The sequence below is a fragment of the Hemitrygon akajei genome, chromosome 3 (assembly GCF_048418815.1).
Source record: "Hemitrygon akajei chromosome 3, sHemAka1.3, whole genome shotgun sequence".
NCBI lineage: Eukaryota > Metazoa > Chordata > Chondrichthyes > Myliobatiformes > Dasyatidae > Hemitrygon > Hemitrygon akajei.
Genome location: NC_133126.1, coordinates 2,972,883 through 2,985,286, shown reverse-complemented (window position 1 = coordinate 2,985,286; position 12,404 = coordinate 2,972,883). Strand labels below are relative to the sequence as shown.

Below are 12,404 nucleotides of genomic sequence, written 5' to 3'. Positions count from 1 at the left end.
AGTCCCCGGGGCCAGATGTAATATTTCCCAGGCTGCTCCATGAGGTGAGGGAAGAGATTGCTGAGCCTCTGGCTAGGATCTTTATGTCCTCATTGTCCACGGGAATGGTACCAGTGGATTGGAGGGAGGCAAATGTTGTCCCCTTGTTCAAAAAAAGTAGTAGGGATAGTCCGGGTAATTACAGACCAGTGAGCCTTACGTCTGTGGTGGGAAAGGTGTTGGAAAAGATTCTTAGAGATAGGACCTATGGGTATTTAGAGAATCATGGTCTGATCAGGGACAGTCAGCATGGCTTTGTGAAGGGCAGATCGTGTCTAACAAGCCTGATAGAGTTCTCTGAGGAGGTGACCAGGCATATAGATGAGGGTAGTGCAGTGGATGTGATCTACATGGATTTTAGTAAGGCATTTGACAAGGTTCCACCGGTAGGCTTTTTCAGAAAGTCAGAAGGCATGGGATCGAGGGAAGTTTGGTCAGGTGGATTCAGAATTGGCTTGCCTGCAGAAGGCAGAGGGTCGTGGTGAAGGGAGTACATTCAGATTGAAGGGTTGTGACTAGTGGTGTCCCACAAGGATCTGTTCTGGGACCTCTACTTCTCGTGATTTTTATTAACAACCTGGATGTGGGGGTAGAAGGGTGGGTTGGCAAGTTTGCAGACGACACAAAGGTTGGTGGTGTTGTGGATAGTGTAAAGGATTGTCTAAGATTGCAGAGAGACATTGATAGGATGCAGAAGTGGGCTGAGAAGCAGCAGATGGAGTTTAACCCGGAGAAGTGTGAGGTGGTACACTTTGGAAGGACAAACTCCAAGGCAGAGTACAAAGTAAATGGCAGGATACTTGGAAGTGTGGAGGAGCAGAGGGATCTGGGGGTACACGTCCACAGATCCCTGAAAGTTGCCTCACAGGTAGACAGGGTAGTTAAGAAAGCTTATGGGGTGTTAGCTTTCATAAGTTGAGGGATAGAGTTTCAAGAGTCACGGGTTAATGATGCAGCTCTATAAAACTCTAGTTAGGCCACACTTGGAGTACTGTGTCCAGTTCTGGTCACCTCAGTATAGGAAGGATGTGGAAGCATTGGAAAGGGTACAGAGGAGATTTACCAGGATGCTGCCTGGTTTAGAGAGTATGGATTATGATCAGAGATTAAGGGAGCTAGGGCTTTACTCTTTGGAGAGAAGGAGGATGAGAGGAGACATGATAGAGGTGTACAAGATATTAAGAGGAATAGATAGAGTGGACAGCCAGTGCCTCTTCCCCAGGGCACCACTGCTCAATACAAGAGGACATGGCTTTAAAGTAAGGGGAGGGAAGTTCAAGGAGGATATTAGAGGAAGGTTTTTCACTCAGAGAGTGGTTGGTGCATGGAATTCACTGCCTGAGTCAGTGGTGGAGGCAGATACACTAGTGGAATTTAAGAGACTACTAGACAGGTACATGGAGGAATTTAAGGTGGGGGGTTATATGGGAGGCAGGGTTTAAGGGTCGGCACAACATTGTGGGACGAAGGACCTGTATGTTCTATGTTCTATCATGGCTCAGCTCTGTTCCTCTATTCTGAGGCTGTGCTCTCTGGCCCGAGACTCCATGGATCTAAAACTTCCTCATTCAGAAGCACTGGATCAGAATCCCGCCCCTTACTTCTGAAGAAGTGCTGCCCAATAGCATTGTATTGAACTCCCAAAACCAACTCCACCAAGTACCAACATATGCTTCCTTTAACAGCTTGCAAAAAGTTATCCAGACTCAACAAGTGTTGTTCACACATAACCCCATGTTTTACTTCTGATATCAGCGTGGAAAAAATTAATAAATTATTAAAATAGTATTAATAATAGTACTTTCATACCGTTATGTTTACTATTAATATTATTAATATAGTATTAATACAATTACAAATAAGAAAATTTGCAGATGCTGGAAATCCAAGAGTCCTGCTGAAAGGTTTCAGCCAGAAACATGAACTGTCCACTCTTTCCATAAATGCTGCCTGACCTGCTAAATTCCTCCAGCATTTTGTGTGTTGCATGGATTAATACAACTGGTGGGATTAAATAAGTTATCCAATAGACTTGTTTGAATTAAGTAATGAAATAAATACTTCATTCACCAAGTGTAATTCATTTATACGCACATACTCCAGGAGCTGTGATGAAAGAGCACTATTATTTGGTATTTGCTTATGAATACAGCTTTACTGCCAAGTGTACTGTGCAGTGAAGCCAACAGGAGTGAATAATTGATGTGACAATACGATATTACACATTCTGAAATGTGCAAACACAAAATGTGGAAATACCCTAATGCAGAGATTGCTCCACAGAAGCTGCCTGACCTGGAGTATTTCCAGCATTTGCTGTTTATTGCTTTCTGCTGGTTTTTAAAAAGCTTCCCAATCCTATAACCTCATGCTAATTTTTGCTCTATTATATGCCTTCTTTTTAATTTTTATGTTAAATAACCGATTTTCTTACTCTTTGCCTCTTGACTAAGACAACTGTTGTGATCCAACATCCTGCTTTCTATACATAATGTGTCTGTTTGCACAGCTGTGTTTTCAACTTCAAGCTGATTGCTGCTTTCCACTTACATTAAGTACTAAAGACTGGCTCCTATTTACGATCAAAAACTGAACAAAGAGTATTAGTTGGAAGTTTACCTTATAACATTTTGATCTTTACAAGCGTCAGTTGTTGTGTTTTGGAAGATCAGCTCGGCAAAAAAAAACAAGAGACCCTCTGCCCAGAAACCAACTATAAAACCATAAAAAAAGGTTTTGCACCTGCCAAAACAATTTTAAAAATATATGAAGACTGAGAAACTCCCACTATGTACAAACAGTTAACTCACCCTTCCATGGAACCAGTCTTCACACACCACGCATTGAATCATTTCATCAGGGGTCTGAGAAGCAAGAACACAGATTCCATGAGGCAGCTGCTTTGTAGCCCATTCTGGTAAAGCTCGAATTTCTCGGCAAGCCTCCGAATATCTCACCTCATCTTCAGGATCTGGATAAGGCCTCTTGCAGGTACAGTACAGTCCAAAGAAGTTGTCATTATATTTATTCTTGCAATTTGTTTTTTCTTTGTCCTAAAGCCCAAAAAAACCAGAAAACGCTCAGGAATGTGTAAATTCCTTCTGTTGCTCCTTTAACGGCAAACATCAAATTCAATAATTCCATAAAAAACAAAAAACTTTTATATTCAAAGTAATCATCTGCATTCGACCGATGACACAGAGTACTGAGAGCTGTTTTGGGCCCCTTATCCAGGAAGGGATGTGCTGGCACTGAACCAGAGGAAGTACCTGAGAATTACTCTGGGAATGAAATGGTTAACATACTGGGCTCTAGGCCTGTACTCGCTGGAGTTTAGAAAAATGAGGGGGATCTCACTGAGACCTACTGAATATTGAAAGGCCTACACAGAATGAATGCAATGTTAGCATTCATTTTAAAAGGGACTAGAATATAAAATTAAGGATGTAATACTAAGTCTTTACGAGACATTGGTCAGACCACACTTGGAATATGTTGAGCAGTTTTGGGTTCCTTATCAAAGAATGTGCTGGTATTGGAGAGGGTCCAGAGTTCTGGTGATGAAAGGGTTAACATACGAGGAGTGTCTGACAGATCCTAGCTTGTACTCACTGGGTTTACGAGAATGGGGGGGGGGGGGGGGGGGGGAAGGGGAGGGAAAGAGGTAGAAATCTCACTGAAACCTCTGAATGGTGAAAGGTCTTGATAGAGTGGATGTGGAGAGGATGTTCCCTATAGTGGGGGAGTCTAGGACCAGAGGGCACAGATAGAGTGGATGTGGGGAGGATGTTCCCTATAGTGGGGGAGTCTAGGACCAGAGGGCACAGATAGAGTGGATGTGGGGAGGATGTTTCCTATAGTGTGGGAGTCTAGGACCAGAGGGCACAGATAGAGTGGATGTGGAGAGGATGTTTCCTATAGTGGGGGAGTCTAGGACCAGAGGGCACAGATAGAGTGGATGTGGAGAGGATGTTTCCTATAGTGGGGGAGTCTAGGACCAGAGGGCACAGATAGAGTGGATATGGAGAGGATGTTTCCTATAGTGGGGGAGTCTAGGACCGGAGGGCAAAGATAGAGTGGATGTGGAGAGGATGTTTCCTGTAGTGGGGGAGTCTAGGACCAGAGGGCACAGATAGAGTGGATGTGGAGAGGATGTTGCCTGTGGTGGGGAAGTCTAGGACCAGAGGACACAGACAGAGTGGATGTGGAGAGGATGTTTCCTATAGTGGGGGAGTCTAGGACCAGAGGGCACAGATAGAGTGGATGTGGAGAGGATGTTTCCTATAGGGGGAGAGTCTAGGACCAGAGGACACAGATAGAGTGGATGTGGAGAGGATGTTCCCTATAGTGGGGGAGTCTAGGACCAGAGGGCACAGATAGAGTGGATGTGGAGAGGATGTTTCCTATAGTGTGGGAGTCTAGGACCAGAGGGCACAGATAGAGTGGATGTGGAGAGGATGTTTCCTATAGTGGGGGAGTCTAGGACCAGAGGACACAAATAGAGTGGATGTGGAGAGGATGTTCCCTACAGTGGGGGAGTCTAGGACCAGAGGGCACAGATAGAGTGGATGTGGAGAGGATGTTTCCTATAGTGGGGGAGTCTAGGACCAGAGGGCACAGATAGAGTGGATGTGGAGAGGATGTTTCCTATAGTGGGGGAGTCTAGGACCAGAGGGCACAGATAGAGTGGATGTGGAGAGGATGTTTCCTATAGGGGGAGAGTCTAGGACCAGAGGACACAGATAGAGTGGATGTGGAGAGGATGTTCCCTATAGTGGGGGAGTCAAGGACCAGAGGGCACAGATAGAGTGGATGTGGAGAGGATGTTTCCTATAGTGGGGGAGTCTAGGACCAGAGGGCACAGATAGAGTGGATGTGGAGAGGATGTTTCCTATAGTGGGGGAGTCTAGGACCAGAGGGCACAGATAGAGTGGATGTGGAGAGGATGTTTCCTATAGGGGGAGAGTCTAGGACCAGAGGACACAGATAGAGTGGATGTGGAGAGGATGTTTCCTGTAGTGGGGGAGTATAGGACCAGAGGGCACAGATAGAGTGGATGTGGAGAGGATGTTTCCTATAGGGGGAGAGTCTAGGACCAGAGGACACAGATAGAGTGGATGTGGAGAGGATGTTCCCTATAGTGGGGGAGTCTAGGACCAGAGGGCACAGATAGAGTGGATGTGAAGAGGATGTTTCCTATAGTGGGGGAGTCTAGGACCAGAGGGCACAGATAGAGTGGATGTGGAGAGGATGTTTCCTATAGTGGGGGAGTCTAGGACCAGAGGGCACAGATAGAGTGGATGTGGAGAGGATGTTTCCTATAGGGGGAGAGTCTAGGAACAGAGGACACAGATAGAGTGGATGTGGAGAGGATGTTCCCTATAGTGGGGTGTCTAGGACCAGAGGACACAGATAGAGTGGATGTGGAGAGGATGTTTCCTATAGGGGGAAAGTCTAGGACCAGAGGACACAGATAGAGTGGATGTGGAGAGGATGTTTCCTATAGTGGGGGAGTCTAGGACCAGAGGGCACAGATAGAGTGGATGTGGAGAGGATGTTTCCTGTAGTGGGGGAGTCTAGGACCAGAGGGCACAGATAGAGTGGATGTGGAGAGGATGTTTCCTATAGTGGGGGAGTCTAGGACCAGAGGACACAGACAGAGTGGATGTGGAGAGGATGTTTCCTATAGTGGGGGAGTCTAGGACCAGAGGGCACAGATAGAGTGGATGTGGAGAGGATGTTTCCTATAGGGGGAGAGTCTAGGACCAGAGGACACAGATAGAGTGGATGTGGAGAGGATGTTCCCTATAGTGGGGGAGTCTAGGACCAGAGGGCACAGATAGAGTGGATGTGGAGAGGATGTTTCCTATAGTGGGGGAGTCTAGGACCAGAGGACACAGACAGAGTGGATGTGGAGAGGATGTTTCCTATAGTGGGGGAGTCTAGGACCAGAGGGCACAGATAGAGTGGATGTGGAGAGGATGTTTCCTATAGGGGGAGAGTCTAGGACCAGAGGACACAGATAGAGTGGATGTGGAGAGGATGTTCCCTATAGTGGGGGAGTCTAGGACCAGAGGGCACAGATAGAGTGGATGTGGAGAGGATGTTTCCTATAGTGGGGGAGTCTAGGACCAGAGGGCACAGATAGAGTGGATGTGGAGAGGATGTTTCCTATAGTGGGGGAGTCTAGGACCAGAGGGCACAGATAGAGTGGATGTGGAGAGGATGTTTCCTATAGGGGGAGAGTCTAGGACCAGAGGACACAGATAGAGTGGATGTGGAGAGGATGTTCCCTATAGTGGGGGAGTCTAGGACCAGAGGGCACAGATAGAGTGGATGTGGAGAGGATGTTTCCTATAGTGTGGGAGTCTAGGACCAGAGGGCACAGATAGAGTGGATGTGGAGAGGATGTTTCCTATAGTGGGGGAGTCTAGGACCAGAGGACACAAATAGAGTGGATGTGGAGAGGATGTTCCCTACAGTGGGGGAGTCTAGGACCAGAGGGCACAGATAGAGTGGATGTGGAGAGGATGTTTCCTATAGTGGGGGAGTCTAGGACCAGAGGGCACAGATAGAGTGGATGTGGAGAGGATGTTTCCTATAGTGGGGGAGTCTAGGACCAGAGGGCACAGATAGAGTGGATGTGGAGAGGATGTTTCCTATAGGGGGAGAGTCTAGGACCAGAGGACACAGATAGAGTGGATGTGGAGAGGATGTTCCCTATAGTGGGGGAGTCAAGGACCAGAGGGCACAGATAGAGTGGATGTGGAGAGGATGTTTCCTATAGTGGGGGAGTCTAGGACCAGAGGGCACAGATAGAGTGGATGTGGAGAGGATGTTTCCTATAGTGGGGGAGTCTAGGACCAGAGGGCACAGATAGAGTGGATGTGGAGAGGATGTTTCCTATAGGGGGAGAGTCTAGGACCAGAGGACACAGATAGAGTGGATGTGGAGAGGATGTTTCCTGTAGTGGGGGAGTATAGGACCAGAGGGCACAGATAGAGTGGATGTGGAGAGGATGTTTCCTATAGGGGGAGAGTCTAGGACCAGAGGACACAGATAGAGTGGATGTGGAGAGGATGTTCCCTATAGTGGGGGAGTCTAGGACCAGAGGGCACAGATAGAGTGGATGTGAAGAGGATGTTTCCTATAGTGGGGGAGTCTAGGACCAGAGGGCACAGATAGAGTGGATGTGGAGAGGATGTTTCCTATAGTGGGGGAGTCTAGGACCAGAGGGCACAGATAGAGTGGATGTGGAGAGGATGTTTCCTATAGGGGGAGAGTCTAGGAACAGAGGACACAGATAGAGTGGATGTGGAGAGGATGTTCCCTATAGTGGGGTGTCTAGGACCAGAGGACACAGATAGAGTGGATGTGGAGAGGATGTTTCCTATAGGGGGAAAGTCTAGGACCAGAGGACACAGATAGAGTGGATGTGGAGAGGATGTTTCCTATAGTGGGGGAGTCTAGGACCAGAGGGCACAGATAGAGTGGATGTGGAGAGGATGTTTCCTGTAGTGGGGGAGTCTAGGACCAGAGGGCACAGATAGAGTGGATGTGGAGAGGATGTTTCCTATAGTGGGGGAGTCTAGGACCAGAGGACACAGACAGAGTGGATGTGGAGAGGATGTTTCCTATAGTGGGGGAGTCTAGGACCAGAGGGCACAGATAGAGTGGATGTGGAGAGGATGTTTCCTATAGGGGGAGAGTCTAGGACCAGAGGACACAGATAGAGTGGATGTGGAGAGGATGTTCCCTATAGTGGGGGAGTCTAGGACCAGAGGGCACAGATAGAGTGGATGTGGAGAGGATGTTTCCTATAGTGGGGGAGTCTAGGACCAGAGGACACAGACAGAGTGGATGTGGAGAGGATGTTTCCTATAGTGGGGGAGTCTAGGACCAGAGGGCACAGATAGAGTGGATGTGGAGAGGATGTTTCCTATAGGGGGAGAGTCTAGGACCAGAGGACACAGATAGAGTGGATGTGGAGAGGATGTTCCCTATAGTGGGGGAGTCTAGGACCAGAGGGCACAGATAGAGTGGATGTGGAGAGGATGTTTCCTATAGTGGGGGAGTCTAGGACCAGAGGGCACAGATAGAGTGGATGTGGAGAGGATGTTTCCTATAGTGGGGGAGTCTAGGACCAGAGGGCACAGATAGAGTGGATGTGGAGAGGATGTTTCCTATAGGGGGAGAGTCTAGGACCAGAGGACACAGATAGAGTGGATGTGGAGAGGATGTTTCCTGTAGTGGGGGAGTCTAGGACCAGAGGGCACAGATAGAGTGGATGTGGAGAGGATGTTTCCTATAGGGGGAGAGTCTAGGACCAGAGGACACAGATAGAGTGGATGTGGAGAGGATGTTCCCTATAGTGGGGGAGTCTAGGACCAGAGGGCACAGATAGAGTGGATGTGGAGAGGATGTTTCCTATAGTGGGGGAGTCTAGGACCAGAGGGCACAGATAGAGTGGATGTGGAGAGGATGTTTCCTATAGTGGGGGAGTCTAGGACCAGAGGGCACAGATAGAGTGGATGTGGAGAGGATGTTTCCTATAGGGGGAGAGTCTAGGACCAGAGGACACAGATAGAGTGGATGTGGAGAGGATGTTCCCTATAGTGGGGTGTCTAGGACCAGAGGACACAGATAGAGTGGATGTGGAGAGGATGTTTCCTATAGGGGGAAAGTCTAGGACCAGAGGACACAGATAGAGTGGATGTGGAGAGGATGTTTCCTATAGTGGGGGAGTCTAGGACCAGAGGGCACAGATAGAGTGGATGTGGAGAGGATGTTTCCTATAGTGGGGGAGTCTAGGACCAGAGGGCACAGATAGAGTGGATGTGGAGAGGATGTTTCCTATAGTGGGGGAGTCTAGGACCAGAGGGCACAGATAGAGTGGATGTGGAGAGGATGTTTCCTATAGGGGGAGAGTCTAGGACCAGAGGACACAGATAGAGTGGATGTGGAGAGGATGTTCCCTATGGTGGGGAGTCTAGGACCAGAGGACACAGATAGAGTGGATGTGGAGAGGATGTTTCCTATAGTGGGGGAGTCTAGGACCAGAGGACACAGATAGAGTGGATGTGGAGAGGATGTTTCCTATAGTGGGGGAGTCTAGGACCAGACACAGATAGAGTGGATGTGGAGAGGATGTTTCCTATAGTGGGGGAGCCTAGGACCAGAGGGCACAGATAGAGTGGATGTGGAGAGGATGTTTCCTATAGTGGGGGAGTCTAGGACCAGAGGACACAGATAGAGTGGATATGGAGAGGATGTTTCCTATAGTGGGGGAGTCTAGGACCGGAGGGCAAAGATAGAGTGGATGTGGAGAGGATGTTTCCTGTAGTGGGGGAGTCTAGGACCAGAGGGCACAGACAGAGTGGATGTGGAGAGGATGTTTCCTATAGTGGGGGAGTCTAGGACCAGAGGGCACAGATAGAGTGGATGTGGAGAGGATGTTTCCTATAGGGGGAGAGTCTAGGACCAGAGGACACAGATAGAGTGGATGTGGAGAGGATGTTCCCTATAGTGGGGGAGTCTAGGACCAGAGGGCACAGATAGAGTGGATGTGGAGAGGATGTTTCCTATAGGGGGAGAGTCTAGGACCAGAGGACACAGATAGAGTGGATGTGGAGAGGATGTTTCCTATAGGGGGAGAATCTAGGACCAGAGGACACAGATAGAGTGGATGTGGAGAGGATGTTCCCTATAGTGGGGGAGTCTAGGACCAGAGGGCACAGATAGAGTGGATGTGGAGAGGATGTTTCCTATAGTGGGGGAGTCTAGGACCAGAGGGCACAGATAGAGTGGATGTGGAGAGGATGTTTCCTATAGTGGGGGAGTCTAGGACCAGAGGGCACAGATAGAGTGGATGTGGAGAGGATGTTTCCTATAGGGGGAGAGTCTAGGACCAGAGGACACAGATAGAGTGGATGTGGAGAGGATGTTCCCTATAGTGGGGGAGTCAAGGACCAGAGGGCACAGATAGAGTGGATGTGGAGAGGATGTTTCCTATAGTGGGGGAGTCTAGGACCAGAGGGCACAGATAGAGTGGATGTGGAGAGGATGTTTCCTATAGTGGGGGAGTCTAGGACCAGAGGGCACAGATAGAGTGGATGTGGAGAGGATGTTTCCTATAGGGGGAGAGTCTAGGACCAGAGGACACAGATAGAGTGGATGTGGAGAGGATGTTTCCTGTAGTGGGGGAGTATAGGACCAGAGGGCACAGATAGAGTGGATGTGGAGAGGATGTTTCCTATAGGGGGAGAGTCTAGGACCAGAGGACACAGATAGAGTGGATGTGGAGAGGATGTTCCCTATAGTGGGGGAGTCTAGGACCAGAGGGCACAGATAGAGTGGATGTGAAGAGGATGTTTCCTATAGTGGGGGAGTCTAGGACCAGAGGGCACAGATAGAGTGGATGTGGAGAGGATGTTTCCTATAGTGGGGGAGTCTAGGACCAGAGGGCACAGATAGAGTGGATGTGGAGAGGATGTTTCCTATAGGGGGAGAGTCTAGGAACAGAGGACACAGATAGAGTGGATGTGGAGAGGATGTTCCCTATAGTGGGGTGTCTAGGACCAGAGGACACAGATAGAGTGGATGTGGAGAGGATGTTTCCTATAGGGGGAAAGTCTAGGACCAGAGGACACAGATAGAGTGGATGTGGAGAGGATGTTTCCTATAGTGGGGGAGTCTAGGACCAGAGGGCACAGATAGAGTGGATGTGGAGAGGATGTTTCCTGTAGTGGGGGAGTCTAGGACCAGAGGGCACAGATAGAGTGGATGTGGAGAGGATGTTTCCTATAGTGGGGGAGTCTAGGACCAGAGGACACAGACAGAGTGGATGTGGAGAGGATGTTTCCTATAGTGGGGGAGTCTAGGACCAGAGGGCACAGATAGAGTGGATGTGGAGAGGATGTTTCCTATAGGGGGAGAGTCTAGGACCAGAGGACACAGATAGAGTGGATGTGGAGAGGATGTTCCCTATAGTGGGGGAGTCTAGGACCAGAGGGCACAGATAGAGTGGATGTGGAGAGGATGTTTCCTATAGTGGGGGAGTCTAGGACCAGAGGACACAGACAGAGTGGATGTGGAGAGGATGTTTCCTATAGTGGGGGAGTCTAGGACCAGAGGGCACAGATAGAGTGGATGTGGAGAGGATGTTTCCTATAGGGGGAGAGTCTAGGACCAGAGGACACAGATAGAGTGGATGTGGAGAGGATGTTCCCTATAGTGGGGGAGTCTAGGACCAGAGGGCACAGATAGAGTGGATGTGGAGAGGATGTTTCCTATAGTGGGGGAGTCTAGGACCAGAGGGCACAGATAGAGTGGATGTGGAGAGGATGTTTCCTATAGTGGGGGAGTCTAGGACCAGAGGGCACAGATAGAGTGGATGTGGAGAGGATGTTTCCTATAGGGGGAGAGTCTAGGACCAGAGGACACAGATAGAGTGGATGTGGAGAGGATGTTTCCTGTAGTGGGGGAGTCTAGGACCAGAGGGCACAGATAGAGTGGATGTGGAGAGGATGTTTCCTATAGGGGGAGAGTCTAGGACCAGAGGACACAGATAGAGTGGATGTGGAGAGGATGTTCCCTATAGTGGGGGAGTCTAGGACCAGAGGGCACAGATAGAGTGGATGTGGAGAGGATGTTTCCTATAGTGGGGGAGTCTAGGACCAGAGGGCACAGATAGAGTGGATGTGGAGAGGATGTTTCCTATAGTGGGGGAGTCTAGGACCAGAGGGCACAGATAGAGTGGATGTGGAGAGGATGTTTCCTATAGGGGGAGAGTCTAGGACCAGAGGACACAGATAGAGTGGATGTGGAGAGGATGTTCCCTATAGTGGGGTGTCTAGGACCAGAGGACACAGATAGAGTGGATGTGGAGAGGATGTTTCCTATAGGGGGAAAGTCTAGGACCAGAGGACACAGATAGAGTGGATGTGGAGAGGATGTTTCCTATAGTGGGGGAGTCTAGGACCAGAGGGCACAGATAGAGTGGATGTGGAGAGGATGTTTCCTATAGTGGGGGAGTCTAGGACCAGAGGGCACAGATAGAGTGGATGTGGAGAGGATGTTTCCTATAGTGGGGGAGTCTAGGACCAGAGGGCACAGATAGAGTGGATGTGGAGAGGATGTTTCCTATAGGGGGAGAGTCTAGGACCAGAGGACACAGATAGAGTGGATGTGGAGAGGATGTTCCCTATGGTGGGGAGTCTAGGACCAGAGGACACAGATAGAGTGGATGTGGAGAGGATGTTTCCTATAGTGGGGGAGTCTAGGACCAGAGGACACAGATAGAGTGGATGTGGAGAGGATGTTTCCTATAGTGGGGGAGTCTAGGACCAGACACAGATAGAGTGGAT

The 12,404-nt window shown here is 49.2% G+C and overlaps 1 protein-coding gene across 1 annotated transcript in view; it reads right to left on the bottom strand.

The window, feature by feature from the left end:
• The window catches only part of ubr7 (ubiquitin protein ligase E3 component n-recognin 7), a 69,290-nt gene that overhangs the window by 25,023 nt on the left and 31,863 nt on the right, over window positions 1-12,404 (bottom strand). The window contains exons 4-5 of the mRNA XM_073039153.1: window positions 2,997-3,092; window positions 2,850-2,903 (exon numbers count right to left, since the gene is read on the bottom strand). Coding sequence (XP_072895254.1) covers window positions 2,850-2,903; window positions 2,997-3,092 — 150 coding nt within the window. The remainder of the gene's footprint in view (window positions 1-2,849; window positions 2,904-2,996; window positions 3,093-12,404) is intronic.